The 21302-nt window shown below is 44.2% G+C and overlaps 1 protein-coding gene across 2 annotated transcripts in view; it reads right to left on the bottom strand.

Moving 5' to 3' along the window:
- Positions 1-21302, bottom strand: part of PIEZO1 (piezo type mechanosensitive ion channel component 1 (Er blood group)) — a 901942-nt gene that overhangs the window by 313875 nt on the left and 566765 nt on the right. For both annotated transcript variants that reach the window (XM_086945809.1, XM_086945810.1), the window contains exon 8: positions 1068-1245. In XM_086945809.1, coding sequence (XP_086801935.1) covers positions 1068-1245 — 178 coding nt within the window. The remainder of the gene's footprint in view (positions 1-1067; positions 1246-21302) is intronic.

The raw sequence follows: 21302 nt of genomic DNA, 5'->3' as shown, positions 1-21302 counted from the left end.
CCTGTTTTCTAGAAATTCTTTAGCATTGCTCCTAGATTTATATTTCATAGAAACAATATTCCAGATCAACATTGTCTCTACCTTGCTCTGCCACTTCATCTTAGAAGGTCTACTTGCCATAACCTGATTCTTCGGGGGGAACAAATTGTGCCTTCTCTTGCAACACTTCTTAGGACTTGCTAGGAATCCGTAGTTGCTCTGCTGATGAATGATCAGCATTCCATAATCAAGTCAATCATGTGCATACCTTCTCACATCACTCAGCAGCAGTGATGTCAAAGTGCTGATGACCACACCTGTTGTCTTCAAAGATGGCATTTAATAGACACTCTCCTTTCTGCATGCTCTCTTAGTAGAAGTTCTGTATTCATCCACAAGCCATCCTCCATATTTTGTATCAGAATCCCCAGGGCAGTAGTCAAAATGGGGCCTGACATCACTCTCTTACTGCGCAAAGGATGTCCTGGAGACTAGCACTTGCTTTTTGAGCCCATCCTGGCCTGGGTTTGACATTTCTGATCTTGGCTCAGTATGTACCATATACAATCTTGGCTCTTTAACTCTTGACTTTATCGTCTTGCATTTTAGATGCAGGGAGGCAGAGAAAGCTATTAATCTATTGCTATTGGGTTGAATCTTCAGAAGGTGAAACAAATGATTTCACCCAGTACCAACAGACTAGAGCCTTGCTATTCAAATGTGTAATTCATTTTCAGATTTTGTTCCTTGTCAATAGAGGTTCTGGTCTCACAGTTACCTTATTAGCTTGTGAGCAGCATCTGCATGTTTACATTGGTAAAAGTACATTTAAGACAAAGAAAGTGCAGAATGAAAATGTCAAAGCTTTGCACACCAAGCCAGACATTTCTATGAAATACAAGAAAAGGTTGTGGGTAACATTCAACACGTGAAGCTAAAATCCTAATTTCAGAAGCGTGAGAAACAACACAGTGAAAAGAGTTGGCACAAATTTTAGAGCAGCAAAGAAATTAAAATATTGACGTCTATGAAATGACGGGGTTATAGGAAGGGCCCGATGGTCCAGCCTGATGGTCATCCAGACATACCTTTACCTGAGCATCAGGCTCCCGTCTCTTGAGCTTCACTAAAGAGGCCACAGAGAAATAAAGCAGCAATAGAATACCAGGATTCACGTAGACCGGCCAGTCGTGGTCAACGTTGAGGACCAGGTCTTCTTGGCTGGTGCAGTTTGAGTGCAGAATGATGTTCTTCAAACCAAACAACCTATGTAAAGAATGAACAGTTTGTTACCTCCAGGGCTCTTGAATTATGGCATGTAATCTTTAAATATTTTCCAGCGGTGTTCACACATTTATTGTTTTTAAATCATCTTTATCATTTCTTTTGTATGTATTTGTGCACCCACCAAAGCAGACTATAACCCACCTCGTGCAAATTTATGGGGTTATTTAGAATTTGGAGGATGCAGGCTACCTGCCAAAAATCATTGTGGCCCTATTTCAAATGAATGCCTGGATATAGAATCTAAAATAAGGCAGACAGCACATCTACCAATGTTTGGTGGCTGTCACGCATCCACCAAACTAGAAAGCCTTCAATCAGCACAATAAGATCTTTAAATAGTGTTTGATTTAGAAATTATTCCCAAATAGTAATGGTATAGAAAAAGAAGGTCTTTTAGCAGCATCAAGTCTGTGGGAGACCTAGGGCGTAAATCCAACTGGGTGGAGTGAATTGCGCACGCCCAGAGAAGCACTAGAAAACACACATCCACCAAGGAGTAGGCACAGGACCAAGGATCTAATGAAGTGTACACCTTCTGAGGACCTTAGATGGTTTGAAACTTGAAATAAGGTGGTCCGGAGTCCTCATATTTCAATATTATCACACATGTACTTTGTTTTGTAAAGTTTCTAGAATTTTAGAAGGAAGAAGGAGAGGCCTACAAAGTCCAGTTCTCACCACCACACCATTATTGTGCCACTCATGTTAAACCAGTTATAGAACCTGTAATCGTGCCCCGTCAGCTACTGTGCAAGTATGACATCCCATCTCTTCACAAAGTTACTCGCTGATTATGTAACTGCATCAATAAAAATGTTCTCAGCTCGACTGCGCCGGTAATCATGCATTATCACTATTGTGAGAGTAACTATGAAACTGATCTCTTATGCAAGTAACCACGTAAGAATTTGCCAGTACGGATACACAATAGTAATTCTGTCCAGCAGTTGTGTCCTCATCAATCTGCCATCTTGACATTAATCAACCCCTATCTTTCTTTAATGAAAGCAGGATGCTGAGTATTTACAGGATTCTCTTTTTTGCCTCTAGAAATACACATTACAGACTGTTTTTTTTCTATATAGGTTCATCTGTATCAGTGGTTAATTTGTGAAAAAATAAGTGCCCGGCTCTCGTCCAGAGGCAGCTTGCACTAGCTTATTTCTCCTGTTAGCGCCGCCTAAAAGAGAACCAACTACTAACCATGAAAATGGGGTGAGGATGAGGTGTAATGGCCAGAGCTGCCAACTTCAGAATTGGGGAACCAGGTTCGAGTCTGGCCGTCGGCTCAACATTCTGTGATTCTGGGCAAATCAATTAATCTCCGTAAATTAATGTGTTCTTAACTGGTGCTCATGAAAAGTGACGGTGTTGGTGATTAACCCCTTCGCTGCGGGGGTAATTCCCCCAGGGTGCGGGGGGCGGGTCCGCGGCACCGCGGTGCTCGTGACGAGCCAAGCTCGTCATGACTCACAGTGGAGCTGTGCTCATGACGAGCATGGGCGGAGCGCAGCTGTTATGACGAGCTCGGCATGAGCATCGAAGGCAGGCCCGGACTGGCCATAGCGGGCACCGGGCAATCCCCCGGTGCGCCGCAAGGGTGGGGGCCGGATTTGAGCCCCTGGGGGCCGATTTTGTTACAGGGCCGTTTTTGCAGCATAGCTGCAAAATCGGCCCTGCAACAGAATCGGCCGAAAACCGACCCTAGCAAAGCGCTCGGCGGCATCTCCGCCGGCCAAGCACTTTGCCAGGGCCGGTTTTGGTTCCCAGTTCGGCCCTGATCGAAGGACTTAAGTGCCAGTGCTGGGCACCAGAAACCACCGGCTCAAATTAAGCACTGATTTCAATCATATAAATTAAAAACTCAAACCCCAGTTAAAACTGCAGCAAATACTGAAGCAATGGATGACAGCCGCTACACAAAGCTGTGATTACTGCCCTCCCATCGACTGCGGGGCAAACTGCAGACTCATCACCGACCTGTTCAAGAAAATACGAATTCACAATGGTTTGTAGAAATATCAGATTTGGAGGAAATGTGAGGTTCATGATTGTACATTGAAGCACTGGCAAAGCCAATAGGCCTGGCTTGCATTTTGAGTGCTAACTAAACCATTAGCAACCATGCTGGAGTGAAAAAACAAAATAAATCTCTTTCTGTACACAATGCATCTTGGCGATAAAGAATTTAATTTGTGATATTTCTATGTACGTTTGAGATGTAAAACAATCCCCCATTCCCTGCAATGCAAGCGCTGCATAAGAGGCGGAATGGCACAACAAACAGGCAGTAGCAAGAGGTGAAAGAAAAATATTTCTCTGGGAGGAGCCAGTGCTATGTTTATTTGGAAGCATTAGTAACCAGAACTCTAGCAGACATCTGTGCTTTCTTCCAAGTCCTTAAAATGAGACACACACTTTACAGCAGTTTTCCGTGCATCTTTATGCTAATTTTGGAGAAAAGCTGACACGGTTTGGCCTTGAGCTATAGTAAACATTACATTTTCGCTACGTCGACATGTTTTAATGAAAGGAGTCAACCACTGTGTTTGGCTAGTGCCAAATCACCATTTAAAAACTGTTTTGCCACCGTGAGAAGAACAGTCGCTGAGGGCCTCCTGTGTGCACTAAAGGATGCTGGCTCTTGGTTACATCTATCTGTTTGGAGCAAGGAATCTTTAAATTCAGCTATTCATTGCCATTGTTCTCAACCTAGAAAAGGTGCTTGGTTCACCTTCCACCATCTGAAGACCAGCAGCGGCTCTTCCGCCTTGGCGGAGGAGGGTCAACCCCCTGCCATCACCCTAAATAACTTGAAAAATAAAATGATAATAAAATGGGTTCTAAACCAGTTTTATTATTGTTTTCTTTTTCTTTTAACTAAGTGTGCCAGGTCTTGGGGGCGGGGCTAGGGAGTTGACAGGTACTGAGGGGGAATGGTATGCACTGCCTTCAGTGCGCATGCCGGTTTGGCTGGCCGTCTCAGGACGGTCAAATCGACATGCGCACTGAAGAAGTCTCCAACCCAAGCTGTGTTGCTGGTCTGGAAACAGCACACACAGACTCCTAGTCTCACTGGGAGCGCAAATCAAAGGCGCTCCGGCCAATCCTGATGCTGCATGAAAGCAGCATCAGGATTGACCACAGGGGATTTTGGGACCCTGTCTGCAGAGAAGCAGAAGAGCGTGATGCAGCTGGTTGAAGGAAAGTTCTTATTTTTTGATTTCAATAAGATTTTATTGAGAAAGAATGTTCCAAGTAATAAAAATCAAGTACAATAGAGGTGATACATTCTGACATAAGTGAAAAGGAGAAGCATATACATCACTTAAGAAATAAATAAAATGAATGTAAATAAAATTAAGTTGGGAATATGAACCAATATCGACTGTCAGTAATCGAAAAACAAAGTGAATCACTCTCTAAATTGAGGAAGGGGATAAGGGAAGAGGTAGAAGAAAAGAAAGAAAAAAGAAAAGAATGAAGAGAACGCAGCAGGAAGAGAGAACGGGATGAGAGGACAGGAAAGCTGAAAGAAGAGACAAAAGAAGGATTCCCACATGAACGACCCAATGCACTACACAGAACAAGCAACAATTAGACAGGCGAATCAACAGGAAATTGAGGTAGGAAATTCGAGGAGAGTTCCATATAGTCATCCAAGGCTTTCCAAACCCCTTTAGAGATGGAAGGCGACAGGTGTGCTAGATCTACTGAGGTGTGGGCACTGCGTAGGAAGGATACCCATGCCCACCACGTATGGTAAGAGACAGACGAAAAGGATTTCCATTCCATAAGAATGATTTTAACCGCTACAGTTAAGAGAAGATCTAGCAGTTGTAGTTCTATCGGCTCCAAAGGAAGAGGAGTAGGAGCAGCCAAGGGGCCGAGTAGGACTATAGGAAAGGAAAGCTGGAGTTCAATATTAAAAATAAGGGATAAATGTTGCTGAATAAGGTCCCAAAAAGGTTTAAGCAGGGAACAATGATAAAACATATGTGGAAAATCACCTGTCCCCAAGCCGCAACTCCAGCAAAGGTCGTCGTCTTTAAGGTTGAGCGAATGAAGACGCGCCGGCGTCCAATGTAGAAGATTGATCGAGAAAAATTTAGATTGCATTAGGGAAGGAGCTATTTTATTACGGAGAGCTAATTTACCAATGGATTGCCAAGCTTCGGATGAGATATGATCTGTAATGTTGTGGTCAAAATGGCGCGACCATTTTTGTTGTGCCACCGTCTGATCAGGAAGCGAAGTGGAAGACAAAAACTTATAAATTTTGGAAGCAACATGACCAGCTTTGAGCCAAATGTGGAACAGCGAAATGGTGGAGGAGGAGGGGTGAAGACGAGTTTTAGAAACAGCAACCTTGATTTTCAGAAAGGTATAGAAGTCAAGATTTGTTAAAGAATGTTTATGTGCTAAGGTAGAAAAAGGGAAAGGGTCACCAGAATCACTATATAAATGTTGGACAAGAGAGATTCCTTTTGCAGCCCAGTAGGACATGAGGGTGGGAGAAATAGTAATCTTGATCTTGGAATTTCTCCAAATAGAAGACCACCTTGTTTTATGCAAGGGAATTGCCATTTTCCTATCTAATTTTTTAATTGCAGTAATCGTATCAATAATGATAGAGCGGGAAAACAGAATATGCAAAGTGGATGTAGTACAAAAAGAGGCGAGTGGCAAAGGTGATGCTAGTTCCTGTTCTATGAGTATCCAGGAGGGGACATGACGAGTTGGAGGAGAAAACCAAAAAGCACCTTGAGAAGCCAAGAAAGCAGTCTGGTACTTCTCCCAGTCCGGAAAGTTACATCCACCCATATCGCAAGGTCGACGTAAATACTTATATGCTAATCTAGCTTGTTTGCCATTCCATAAAAATTTAGAGGTGAGAGCATCAATTTCTCGAAAAAAGGAATCAGATAATTTAAGCGGAAGCATGGAGGAAACAAAATTAATAATCGGCGTGATCATCATTTTAAGGGTTTGTAAACGACCCCACCATGAGATATGTTTTGGAGACCACGTATCTAGAAGACGACGTACTTTGGTAATAGTCTGAGACTCATTATAAGCAACGGTGGAATGCAGAGTAGAACAGAAATAAATTCCCAGATACTTGAGATGAGTAGATTGCCACTTAAAACCAGCCGAACCCATATGAGCAGGAAAGCAATAGGCATTTAAAGGGAACATCTCTGTCTTATCTTTATTTAGAGTATATCCCGATACCGTTGAAAACAGGGATATGGTGTCAGAAATAGCAGGGATGGCCAAGGCGATATCATCTCAAAAAATAAGAACATAGTCAGCGTATGCGGCAGTTTTAAGACAGTGAGAACCAAAAGAAAAACCTTTAATATTAGGATGTAAATCAATCAAACGAAGAAGAGGATCAATAGATAATAAAAATAAGAGTGGGGAAAGGGGACAACCTTGTCTAGTGCCCTGGCAAAGATTAAAAAATGAAGACGTGGCACCATTAACTCTAATGTTAGCTTTAGGTTGGGAATATAAAGACATTACCATATTAATGAAGGAATCTCCAAGGTTATGAGCACATAGGACAGCTCGGAGGAACGGCCAAGAAACCTTATCAAAGGCCTTTTCTGCATCAAGGGCCAAGGCCGCGGCCGGGAGTTGGGAACGTTTGGCAGCACCGATAATATGACAGAAAGTGCGGATATCGTCCCTTGCCAGACGACCCTTAACAAAGCCAGTTTGGGAGGGATGAACCAGGTGGGGAATAAAGGATTCTAAGCGCTTAGCCAGGATTTTAGCAAAAATCTTTGCTTCCATATTTAGGAGCGAAATAGGCCGGAAGTTTTTAGGATCCGAGTGGTCCTTTCCTTCCTTCGGAATCACGACTATGGTGGCTTCAGCCGCCGTACCAGAAACAGAACCATCCTGAACAAAAGAATTAAAAACAGAGTGTAACTTAGGAACAAGCAACGGAAGAAAGGTTTTATAAAATAATATTGGGTATCCATCCGGACCAGGGGCTTTCCCAGAACGGGTGGCCTTGATCGCAGCAACAATTTCCTCGGGAGAAATAGGTTCGTTCAGGATGGAACGATCATCTTCAGAGACTGACTGAATCGGAACCGATTTCAAAAAATCTTGACACTTGTCAAAAGAGGATTGGTTAGAGGGGGTATATAATTTGTTATAAAAATCGCGAAAAACTTCCAGAATTTCCTCCGTTTGAAACTTTTTAGATCCACTGTGATCTGTAATAGAAGAAATTTGTGAGGACTTAAAAGAGAAATCTTGGAATTTTAAGGTAGCAGCCAAAAGTTTCCCAGCCCGATTCTTCAAAAGTAACTTTTTGGACTTTTGTGCTTGGACACCAATATGAGCTCGTTTTGTAACAATCGTATTATATTTGTATTTTAGAAGCTTTATTTGTTGTAGACTAGTGGGATCTTTGGTGTGTCGAAAGGAAGCTTCTAGAGTTTTGATTTCAGATGATAAGTCAGTAAGTTCTTTCTTAATAGCAGAATTACGTTTGGACATACATTTAATGACTTGGCCCCGAAAAGTGCATTTAAACGAGTCCCAGAGAATTACTGGAGAAGAAACAGAATTCTCGTTTTCACAGAAAAAAGTATCAATATCTGTAGAAAATTCCGCCACTTGAGAGGGGTCATGTAAGACTTCAGTGTTTAATCTCCAAGAACGACCACGTGGTTTAGGAGCAAAGGAAGACAGCGTAAAGGTGACCGCGGCATGATCAGAGATGACAATGGGGTGTATAAGCGGAGAAGAAGAAGAGGAGACAAGAGAAGAATGAACTAGGAGATAATCAATACGAGAAAAGGAGGAGTGCGGCGAGGAGAAGAAAGAGAAATCACTACCAGTGGGATTATGAAGACGCCAGATATCTTGAAGATGAGAAATGGAACACATGTTAAGCATTTGTTTGTGTGCTTTTGGAGGACGAAACTGAAATGCAGAATTCCTGTCTAAAAGAGGATCCATTGGTAAATTAAAATCGCCACCAACAATGAGATTGCCAGCATGTGGGGTATTATGCAAAATTTTTGTAATGGATTTCCAAAACGCTGGATCATCAATATTCGGGGCGTAAATATTCATAACATACAAATCATGTTGTCCATCCGATAGTTTAGATAAGAGCCAACGCCCCTCAGAATCATGGTCAGAAGAGAGAATTGATAGCCCAGAATTCCTTGAAATTAACGTAACAACACCATTTCGTTTGCCAGAGGCATCGGAACATGAAACATCCGATACCCAATCCTTCTTCAAAAACAGCGCTTCTCTGCTAGAGATCTTGGATTCTTGAAAAAGAACTAAATCTGCAGAGAGGGACTTACAGTAATCCAAGATTTTAGACCGTTTCACCGGGTGATTCAAACCCTTAACATTAAGGGATAACACATTTAGACCTGGCATGTAACAAAGGAGGGATCATAAGAAGTCAACAATGATAACAGAGAAAGAACGAACATGAAAAATATAAGGGACCAACTGTTAATCAAACGAAATACTGTGGGAGCAGCCATGTGGGAGAACCAGAAGAAAGAAAGAAAAAGAAGAGAAGAAAATAGAATAGAAAGGAGGCAGAGAGGAGGCAGGAGGGGAGGTCTAAAAGAGACCCATATCATGCAAGGGAGAACGTGGAAGAAGCGAGTAAGGAGCCCGTACTAGGAGCATAAGTGGGTAAAAAGGAGTAGCCCAATTCTAAAAAACAGCTATTGATAATAAGAAAAGCAAGGAACCAATAACACCGGAAAAAACAGGGTTATAGTGCAAGTACTAAAGTGAAAAAGAATAGAGTACTTCAACATCTAATGGAGTAACAATATCTTGGCGATAGTTATATCTATAGTAACAATTTAGTTACGTATGAAAACACTAACCAGCATATATTATTAAGTGAATAGAATACGTATTATAAACAGTTACAACATCGTTAAAGAATAACATACACCTGCATATGAATACACTATGAAGTGAATTAAGTAAAAAAAAGAGATGCGTGAGAGAGTGGAAAAAGAGTATTGTGGATAAAAAGAGGGAGAGAATAGATGGAAGAGAACAAGTACAGTAAACAGGAGAGGAAATAAAGAAGAGAATTGAGCATCAACCATAATATAAGAGCATCCTCTCGGAAAAAATATGTGAGTAAAATTGTAGTGAAAGGAGTACTAATACGCTAATCATATAGGAGAAGTCTTAATCAGTAGGTACATATAATGCAGGTAAAACGCATATTCAAAATAGTAACATCATAAATGAAGACCAAATTATGACAGTAAAAGAGAGGAATATGAAACTAAATCTGAAAGGAAGAGAATAGAGAGGTAAGGGAACTTGGATGAAAAAAGAGAGGGGAAAAGACTCAGAATAAAAGAGGAGTGACAATGTTGAAGAGATAATCAGGAGGAATTGAAAAAAGGACGACAGGTAGGAAGTAAGAAGAGAAAAGAATGGAAGGATAAGAGAAAAGAGCTGTCACAGGATAAACAGCAAGAACATGTAGGTTGTGGAAAATAAGGAAGGATGAGAACGTCGAGAATTGTATGAACGAAAGAAAGGAAACAGTAGGACGAAAAGTGTCAGGAGAATAAACAGACATGTAAGTTAGCTGGAGTAAGAGAAGAGGCATCTAGCCATGAAAAGTACATCCAGAGATAGAAAAGAAACAGTTCAAGTTCCTGAGGCCCCAGGAGTCTCTGAAGTTGCTCTTTGGATTTCCATCTCTATCTCCAGCTGGTTGTCCAGGAATGTCGCCAAATCCGCCGGTTCATCGAAGACTCTGGAACGACCCTTATGTGTGATGCGAAACTTGGAGGGGCCAGAAAACGAAAAAGGAATGCCCATTTCCGTGAGACGTTTTCGAAGGTTCAGGAAGCCCTTCCTTCTTATGACTGTGTCTCTGGCAAAGTCCTGGGAAATGGAAATGCGATGACCATCCCAACTGAGTTGCTTAACTTTCCGCATATGAGAGAGAATCATCTCAGTGTGTTGATGTCTCAAAGGCTTAAAAATGACTGCTCTTGGTTGGGTTGCTGCTTTAGGTCGAAACGTTGGAACACGGTGTGCTCTTTCTATTTCAAAATCTCTATGGAATGATATTTGAAGGGTATCCGGAATCCAATGAGATAAAAAGTCTATCATAGAGGAAGATGATTTCTCCGAATCTTCCGGTAGACCAAAAATGCGTAGATTAGATCTACGGTTACGGTCCTCCTGCTCAGTGAGATCTCTGCGCAATGCCGCCATTGAACGTTCCAAGTGGTTGAGGGATCTGGATTGTTTCTGCATTCCATCCTCTGCAGAGCTGATTCGTGATTCAGTCGCTGATACACGAAGAGAAAGAGCCTTAAAGTCATTTCTGATAGCAGACACTTCCACTTGTAGCAAGTCAGTGTTAGTTTTTGTTGACTGCGCAATATCATGTACTTCATTAAGGCGCGTTAATATTGTGTCCAATGTGGAAGCAGTGTCCGACTGAGGAGCCTCAGGCATCGGAGAGAGTGACTTAAGCCTTTTCAACGACGTACCCACATCCTTAGAGTCTTTGTTGGTCGAAGACCGATTCATATTGACAATGTTGAAGTAGACTATAAAAAATACCACTTGAGGAAGAATGAAAGCACAAAACGTGCGCAGAGTGACTCACAAATAGTAAAAAAATAGGAGAACAAGCTCAAAATGCGCTATGGTATTCTAGCGGTGACAGTGTGAGCAGAGCAGGGGAGCACCGTAATGAGTTGGTAGCAAAAATGTCGACACCTCTGTGGAAGAGGCGGACTGAGAGAAAATAGCGTGATAACAGCTTAAAGCCCAACCAAGCAGCAAGAGAGTAACATAAAGAAGGCAAAAATGTTACCAGTAGTGGGCGCCGTGAAGAAAATGCATTAGGCGGACCAGCAACACAGCAACGTTATATCCGCGGCGGCGCCTCTGAAGTAAAATGACAGGAACTACATGAGCGGGAAGATGGCTGCCGCTCGTGAGGAATGCGAGCGCCTGTGAAGCGTGAGGCAGAAATCATGTAACCGGTGGCCAAAACCTCAGGAAAACAGCGTCAATCAGTTCACCACATGTTCCGCTGATGAGGGTTGCTTTTTCCGTCAAGAAGGGCAGCAAGAGACGGAGAAAATCGCTCGACGGGACAAACTCGCCTCGGAGCTCAAGCGCAACACGCCATGCTGAAGCGGCGCGCAAGCCACGCCCTGAAAGTTCTTATTTTTATATATTTTTTTCCAGTCGTAGGCTTCCATCGTTACATCCACCCGTTCCGCCACTCCGCCCTCACATCAGCAGCCACTGCGGAAGACAGACTACAAAATAGGACTCTTGCAGGCAGCCTTCATGTACAATGAGCTAATCTCCCCGCACGAAGGCATCAAAATCCATGAATACCAGAGGTACAGACAACGCCACAAGCCTGCACAGAGAAAGAGCAACCATTTTATTTCCTCTTAGTCTCAGATTTTAGCAACAACCTTCTCACCTCAGGACGAGATCTCAAAACATGGGTTCTGTGGAGACCATTTTGTGTACACACCAAGAGAGGAGTCCTAACATTAAAACATCACCCACTTGTAATGACTCCTCTATTTGCACCACACGAACACTCAACCCTTCCAAGAAGGGGGGGGGGGGCGTGTTTTGCCGAGCTGCAAGATGGCCACTGTGTGAGCAAGCTCCGCCGGCGAGACCTAATCCAGCATTTATCCGCACACATTGAGGGCCATTGCAGTGTTTAACAAGCCTCTAGGCGCTGCCTCTGGGGCGCCGCAGCGAGAGAGCCGATCGATGTGGCAATGAGACGTCCCGGCAGCAAGCGCCGAGCCCCAGTGAACTGCGGCCTAGCTGTTCGGAGCAAATCCCCGGACTGGCGCGGGGCTGAGGCTTCGCTTGCGGCCAAAGGGGGCACCGGATCCTGAAGTCGATTAGGCGGCGCGGGGCTACTGGAGTTGCCCCGTTCCTCCCAGGCACATATGCGCGGGTGCCCGAAAGGCCTGTCTGATGGCGTAGCCCATACCAGGTTGAAATATTAGCCCCGGAGTCCAGCAACAGCGAAATGCGACATCAGCCCTGCAACCCCACGCCTCTTCTCGCTGCAGCGAGGAAGTATTAGCACGAGTCTCCACAGTGATGCTGGGATGTGGCAGCTTTGATCCTAAGTATGTATCCCCTGCAGAGGCCTACTGACTGTCGGAGGTCCGGAGCGGGCGGAGGAAGGCCCGTGGGGAAGAAGGTCGCACCGCCATCTTGGGAGCTGGCAAATAGAGTCCTGGTGCTCAGGGGCCGGAGTGCAAAGTTAGTGGCGTGGCTTGGGCCCATTGCGATGCAATAGTGGTGAGTGGGCACCAGTTGTGGACAAAGTGGTACAGGCACTGAGTAGGCTAGTGTAGCTTTTCAAGGGAAACTCAATTGTGGGGCCGTTTGCACTAACAAGGGTGTTGTGAAGTCCACATCCAATATACGCTCCCCGACTGTTCACTGGATACGTGGAGATTCGGAGTTTAGGCATCGGGCTGAGACTGGGGCCTGACTGATTGGTGCAATTGCACCAGGTTTCTGAAAGGAACTTCTGCGTGGCTGGATCGAGGCGCCTGGACTGGAAGACATGAGCAAGCAGGATGCCAAACAACCGAAGTTGAACTTCGACGGTAGGCGGATCATGAGGCTCACGGAGTCGGATCCGGAGGCTGGCTTGGAGAGACCGTCCGAGTCACAGACGGAGGACCGAGGGGAAGATCTATGTTCCTTGATGCTGGAGATTAGCCTTTGGAACATCAATACTAAGCTGGATGCGTTCACTACCCAACTTGATGCTGTCAAAAAGCAGGTGAGCTCCCATGATACCTAGTTCAATGTACTTGAGAATCGCACCTCCGACTTCTACGAGTTTCAGGTTGAAACTAAGGAACAGTTTTTACATATGGATAGAGTGTTGGGCATTATTCGTGCAAAGAAAGAGGATTTGGAAGCTCGTCCCGTCGAAATAACCTGCAATTAACTGGGATACCGGAGATAACGGCCATCTCTTAGATGGAGACCTATATTGCCAAACTGCTCCATGAACTCTATGACCCCAATTTATCCGCTGTGTTTGTGGTGGAGAGCTCACCGTGCCCTGGGGCCTAAACCACCAGTCGGAGCTACACCCAGGCCGATTCTAGCTAGAATCCTGAATTAACAGGACCGCGACCTGATTAAAAGTCTAGATCACGAAAAAGGGGCCATCACACATAATAACATCTCCTTTTACCCAGACTTTACACCAGCTGTGCAGGTGGCGAGACGGGAATTTCTTCCTGTAAAACCTTTGCTTCAAGCACAGATTCCCTACACTCTGCTGTACCCCGCGAAGCTCAAGGTAACATATGATGGCACAGCTCACTTTTTCACATATGCAAAGTCCGCCTTAAAGTTTGCAAAGCACAGGGGGGGGGGGGGGGAGAGGGCTAAACAAGACCCTAACTCTGTGGATTCACCTGCGGACAGACTGAGTGATAATTATTAAAGGATTTTATCATATTGCTATACCAACTACTATGCTCAACCTACACTGAGCTGGGCTCCACAAGATTCTTTATGTTTTTTTCTATGCGGCTAAGTTGTTTTTTGATCACTCTGATTCTAGACTTGTTGGTGCAGTGCATTGGCGTCGCTCATAATATCATGGGATAAGCATGGCTTTCAGCAGTTTCTTGGCCGCCCTGTTTAGGGCATGGGAGTATGCAGGTGTTGCTATGCCCCCTGGGAGATCTCCCAGCAGTAGTTTTTTACGACTTTTCAGGGAATACTTGATTATGTTCTGGAAAGGGGGTGGGGATTTCACAAACTGATTGGGGGGTTGAAGTGGGTGGAGCGATGGGGGGAGGGGTTGTTATTATGTTTTTAGCCAGTGTATTGCTATTCAGCCTTCAATACAGCAATGGTGTATTATTGTCTACTGCAATGTGCTGTGTTCACACTGTAATTTTGCATCGTAAATCATTGGCCCTCATCTGGCAAATCTAAATTTCTTAACATGGAACATCCGCTGCTTGAATGATTACAGGAAGACAAGGTTAGTCCACTCATACTTAATAAGGCACCATATAGATGTGTGCGTGTTGCAAGAGACACACCTGAATGTTACACCCTCTCCCTGGCTCAAGCATAGTAGATGGGGGCACGTTTATTCAGCCATCTATTCTAATTATTCAAGGGAGTGGCCATACTAGTCAGAAAACGTCTGGAATGGAGGGAAAGTGACATACAAATTGACCCAGAAGGTAGATTTATCATACTACTTGGTGTCCTGGGCAGGGTCCAGGTGGTACTAACAGCAGTATACGACCTCAATGTCGACTCCCTCAGTTTTTTCCAAGACCTATGGGCCAAGGTGAAAGCGACTAATTGCGAAACTATCATTTAGGGAGGCGATTTTAACGCAATACTGGATGACGCATTGGACAGGAAGGGGCAATCTCGTTCACTGCACCCCTCAGCTAGCGCGGCATTAAATGCTATTATCTCAGACAGAGACCTGATCGATATTTGGAGGCATAACCACCCACTGGTTAGGGAAGGGACATGCATTTCTGAACATCACAGGGCGTGGTCCAGATTAGATTTCCGGCTGGTGTCCCAAGATGTCGCCAGGTGGATCTGTGAGGCTTCTCATCTCCCTAGGTCCTTGTTGGACCATGCACCGAGTCTCTTGCACGTAACGCTGCCAAACTCAATCCCACGTATGCTCATGTGGCGGCCACCGTTGAATGCCCTACTTGACGTGATTTTAAGGCAGAGATTAGAGGGGACATCACTGACTATTTTACACTTAATATTTGCTCGGTTACAACTTAGGCCTCTTTATGGGAGGCTTTTAAGACAGTTATTAGAGGAAACTGCATGGCGCGTCAAGCGGGAGTATTGAAGGCCATAGGGGGTACAATAGCATCTCTAGAAAAACAAATCAAAGAGCTGGGGACACAGTAATACACTACTGCAGATCACAAGCCGCCGGCCCTTTTGAAAGAAAAACTGCTAGAATTTGAGCGGGAGGCGCAGCAGGAGATGACGTTTTTAGGTAAACATGCCCTAAACCCAGGGATACGTGCAGGTCCCTGCACGACACCTTCTGAACCCCCGCCTATTTTGCCCGCATTGGCAAATGCGCTAAAGTTAGACTCGCCACGCAGACTAATCACAAGTATTTATAACCAAAAGCAAAACTCAGCCCCCTTGATTAAACCAAGGGCACTCCAGGCATGGAATGAGGAACTGCACACCCCAATCTCAGAGGAGTAATGGGCTTACTGTTGCAACCAACTTATGGCCTTATCTCCCAATTATAAGCTGTGATTAATACACTTTAAGTACCTCCACAGATTTTATAGGACCCTCTCCCACTTACACCGCATGGGACTCAAAGACAATGACAGCTGCTGGAGATGTGGCCTTGCCCCGGCCTCGTGTCTGCATATGGCATGGAGCGGTCCACAATTGTTATCATTCTGGCCTGACATATTTACTACGATCCATAATATAATAGGTACAATAGATGACACAAATCCCCTACAGGGCTTACTTGGACATGTAAAGGACATGCCAGTTAAAGCGCAGAAACCTCATGCTATGCTTCTCCTGTTTGCTAAGCGCCGGGTGGCCAAGCACTGGGGGAGGAAGGGGGTTCCATCCATGAAAGACTGGATACAAGGCGTAACATTTGGCCATACGCAACTGACCACCTTTTCGGAACTGATGCCGTCGACATCCAGGCCTAGTCAGATATTGGAGCCTTTTTTTTATATGGACCCGAGTGCAACAGGAGGTGGGAGGAGGATCCCCAGAGGCATCTGTAGCTTTGTAGACAAGTACAAGTAGGCCAGGGGGAAGGTGGAGTACTGTGGTGGAAGGATACTGCACGCTGGGCACAGTTTTTCTTTTTACACTGCAAGAACCAGTAAGATTTACACCGATTGGGTGCAGAGATACAGTGGACTCTAAACTGTTATCCTTTGGTAGACGGTACATAGTACCTTCAAAGTTTCTACTACTATTTGTTTTTATCTGTACAGTCGGACGCGCACGTTTGTAATGATATCTGTAACTTAAATGGTATGCCAATGTATGGACAATAATGTAATGATTAGCAACTGGCTTGTTGTTTGAAATGTTTGTAGAATTGTTTGAAAAATGCCAATAAATAAATGTTTAAAAAAAAACCTTCCAAGAAGAGTTACTTTCACCCTTCCATTATTCCATCTATCCACCTTCCATTACAACCACCCACCTTTTGATTAAACAATCCATCCTTTTAACCACTGATCCACCTATTTATCAATCTGTTCACCCATAATTTACATCCACCTTTCAAACTTCTCTGCTATCTATCTAGCCATCATTTCCTCTCTCTATCTACCCCCATCCCTCAATTATTTCACCTTTGCATTGGCCCCACCCACAAGTCAATTCATCCACTCACCCCTTTGCATCTACCCAGCATAGCAATCCATCCATTCACCCATCTGTTCACCTTTCCTCCCATCCAACTAATAATGCACTCATCCATTGACATTCTTACATCCATCCATTTAGTCTTCCATCCAATATTTTGCTTCTCCATCCATCATGAATCCATCCTTTCACCCATCCATACTTTAATCCATCTGCTCACTCAACTATCCTTCATTCCAACTTTCTTTCTTTGAAGCCAACCAAATTTCCATCCTTCCATGCACCTTTCCATCCTTGTATCCACTCATAGATCCTTTCACCCTTCCATCCAACCAGCCTTCAACTCGTCTATTTCACTCTATCTAACCATTCTTTCACCCTTCCATTAATTCTTTCACCAATCAACCTTAATTCCTTCCATTGTGTCACCCTTTCATTCATTCATCTTTTCACCGACCCTTTTATCCATCCAACTTCCATGTACGCTTTATTTTCCAGGCTTTTGCCTTCCGTACATCACTTTTAACTTTTTTACGTCAATCCTTTCCTTTCACCCTTTTTTTCCCTCTTATCATTCACACGTGCTTCCCTTTGTTTCTTCACTAATACCTTTGTTTATCCCCCACCTTACTTTTTTGTTTGTATCCTTCCATCTCCCACCAAATATTTCCATTTGCCCCGCTCTCTATTCTGTCTCTATTCTTCTCTAGCGGGCTAAAGACAGTTTTAGCTGTCTGTTGCGAGTGCTAATGAGATTAGTACTAGCGAGTTACAGCGTATCACATATGGTTACACTGTGCCATAGACTACATTATGTCATAAGTAATGAGAGAACAATCATTTCCTACTTCACAATTTCACATGAATGAAGTAATAATGCCACAGTTTGCCTGCTAGTGCATTAAAGGCAAGCCGGACATGGTTTTGCCTATGCTTGTTTATCCACTGTCATCGTTGCTCTTTCCCGATCTGTCTCGCGGTCACTGAACTTGAGTCAACACACTCTTCCCTTATAGCATTTTTCTGATTTTGCTCGCTGGCACAAGAGGCTAATGAAACCTAGTCAAGCTTTTGGTGTGAGCCACCTTAGCAGTACATCAGGCCCAGTGGCAGGCCCACCTACCCCTGCTTATGCTGCTAGAATGGAAAGTGTACTTCACTTCAAACATGCTAGCTGCACTTCCCTCCTATCACGCTCATTGATGCAAACCATGTCCTGTGCAGGTTCTACACAAGTTTCTCTGACAGGTAGTTACAGAGATACTTGAAAAGAATTGTGAGGTGGAAATATTTACAGAGATAGTGAGAGTGGTGTAATGAGATATAGAGTCAAATAAGTAGAGACATTAAAAAAATGTGATTGGTGGAAAGGGATGGATCAGCAGAAAAGAGGGGATAATATTGACTAGGGGGTTAAAAGAGAAGGTACGAGTCTAAAGCGAAAGGATCAGCAGGAAGGAAATGTGGGACAGAGGAAAGATGAAAGGGATGGGGAAGAGATTGGAGAAAGATGGAAATAGAGATCCAGGGCTAAAGATGGGGAATGGAGGGACAGAAAGGACTCAAAGAAAATGGGCTAGATAGATTGCAAGATTAAGAGAAAGTGATCGGGGCAAAGACATAGTGTAGAAGAGATGGGAAAAGAGGAAAATCGACAAGTATGGAAAAGATGCTCACAGAAAGACAGAACAACAGCCAGACATATAATTCCATGATGTAATTAAATGAGGTATAAAGATTAGTGTCAATATTGTAAGGGTGTGGAGGACAGATCGGAGACTGAAAAGAGAAGGTCCAACATAGTATCAGGTATTTTGAAGAACTAAATAAGCTAAGCAGACTTCATTAGCCATTGAAAGCTCTCAGTAAAGGAAAGGGGAGTCAAAACAATAAAACAGGCTTTGACCAAATGGAAAGCCAAAGTGACAATGGAGGAACCTAATAAGGTCCTCTGAGTAAATGATCACTAGCTTAGCATGACAAATAAAAATATATGTACTTTTAGGGACAGATAAAGTCTACGTAAAAAAAGCATTCTCTGCAGTTTGTTGCCCCACCTGGTCTGTGTAGGCCCAAAGATGAGCCCCATAAGTTTCAAAAGAGATGTGCTTCCTGTTGTAAATTGCTAAAATCTCCGAGTGGTTTATGGGGCCAATTTACTGGCAAACCTAAAGACGATCTTTCAAGCCGTCGTACTCTAACCATTCAGTGATCCCGTATAAAGGCAGAGTCCAAAAGAACCACCCAACACTGGAAAGTTTCCACTTTATCTACAAGTTTGTCATGAACAAAATGAGGTTTTATTTTTATGGACCCAGGGCTGCAGACCGTCACAAAAGATTTTGCTAATTGCTTCTGTAAATCAAAAGCACTGAGTTTCATCTGGATGTTGTTGCAATCCATTAGCCAAATGTGCCACTAAAACTGTGTCATCAGCACAGAGGAGCACAAGGAGTGGGCACAAGTCTATCTGTGGCATGTCCTGACCCCTTGACTTCGAAAACCATCAAGGTCATTATTGCAGAAAGTAAAAAGAAAAGGGTCCCGCCCCTGAGGAACTCCCCAGCCAATCTCAACTGAGTTGGTACCATCTACCCACGCACTTACTCGAGTTGCCTTTGAAGCAGACTTTCATCAGCCTCAGTCAAGTTCCAGTCTTATTGGGCCAAAGGTGAGATGGAATGACAACCTCCACCCTGGTCATTGTGACTGGCCATTTAAAGTAACAAAAAAACAAAGTGGGGGAGACGGGCAAGCAACAACCACAGGATGGCGCCACACGTGGGACTAATTAACACACGAGTGCGTACAGCACACATTACAATTCAATTGCAAAAAGCCGACTCTGTCCTCACCGAGATAGTCAGAAGAGTGTTATTGGTTGCTGTACGCGAGACTGAACCGCCCCTGCCATATGGACCTTACAGACTAAGGGACTTGTCTGAAATCTCTCCATACTTTTGCCAGCATTTGCATGTCAATAACAGGCCCACGACCCTTCTTGAACAGTTGCCAATGTGACATTTCTTCACTTGCACGTGCTACCCTGCACCTTCTTGCTGCCATGCCTGGGCCATGGGTTTTGGAGAGCTGGCAAACCTTTGTGTTTCAGCAACACTTCCTGTTGTCTAAATGACCCTTACTGTAACGGAGAAGTGATTAATCAACTGAGCACCAAAAGCAGAATATAGTTCCCCCACCCCCCTCTGGAGACTTTTTAATCCTCTCAGTGAGAGTACCAGGGAATGGCAGATATTCTGCAATAACTAGGATGGAAAAGCACGTTTTTCTGGCCAGATCTGCAGGGCACTTGGCACCCACAGGAACCACAGAGCCCGCAGTTTACACAGTTAATTCAAGATACAGATCTTGGTTGGAAGACACCCAATGACGCCATTAAGGCTCCACTGGCAGCAAGATAAATGGCCAGAGCCAAAGTAGTTAACACAATCACGCTCCTGGCCTCTGGCCTACAGTCTCTGCAGCAAGAGTTGTCCTGCACTGGCCAACCTTCTTTGCAGCCAAGTCACGGAGCAAAACAGCCGGCTCAGGATCCACGGCACGCAATTGTGGCAAGAAGAGACTGGGTTGTGGAGGTTCAGTCGCTGAAGACCGGCCCAAACCCAGGTCTGGATCTGTCATTATGTGCCCACTCAGATCCCATGACCTCTAAGCAGGGTATTTTGATCAAACTTGAAACAAAAGGTCTCTACGTCAGCCCTGATCCAACTCTGCTTCTTAAATATGGCTCTGAATGTCCTTTGCGGGCTTTCAAGAAAGCTCTTGGCACAGGCCCTAGACCGGTCTTCGAGAAGCCTGTGAAACAGATTTAAGAGCACAGAGTTCAATAAAGGACAACAATGAATCAGTGGCAGGCCAGAGGAGAGCTACCAACTTGACAAGGGCTGCATGGGACCTTAAGAAATGAAATCTGTTTAGTCTGGAAGAATGGGGGAGTGATGGAGATGTCTAAATACCTCCAAAGCACTAACAGAGTAGAAGAGATAGGCATACCTTACATATCTTACGCCACAAGTGAGACCCAAAGGCCGGAACAGGCCATTGTCCAATCCATGGTTCTCACCTGAGCTTAAATTACAGAAACAGCTCTGTAAAAGGCTGGAAAGGAAATGGAGGCAGGATTATAGCACAGAGGCCAAAACTGCTTTGAAATCAGCCCAAAAATCATACTAAACTGATATCGTATTAGCGAAACGCTCATACTATACTGATTGTATTGCCCGGTCTGGCAATAACCATAAAGAACTGTTTAAAATTGTGAAACATTATGTGACTCCTAAAGCTATAAGCAACACCCATGCCTCTTCTCCCGCTTGCTGTGAAGAGCTTTCTAATTTCTTTATTAATAAAGTCAGGGCTCTTCAATTGGCTTTCGCCAACCAGGATGCCCAGGCCACTTCAGTGCCTCCAGCACAACTAATTGTCACCTTTTCCACCTTTCATGCTATATCACTGACGGATTCTTTGGTTGCTCTATCCTCCCTTAAATCTGCCTTCCCTAATGATCCCAGTCCTGCCAAACTTATGGCCAGCGCGGCGGTTGTCATCACCCCTCTCCTTAATCAGAAGATCAACGC

This window comes from Lissotriton vulgaris, chromosome 12 (assembly GCF_964263255.1).
Source record: "Lissotriton vulgaris chromosome 12, aLisVul1.2, whole genome shotgun sequence".
NCBI lineage: Eukaryota > Metazoa > Chordata > Amphibia > Caudata > Salamandridae > Lissotriton > Lissotriton vulgaris.
The sequence above is the reverse complement of the archived record's forward strand: the minus strand, read 5'-3'. Positions and strand labels throughout refer to the sequence as shown.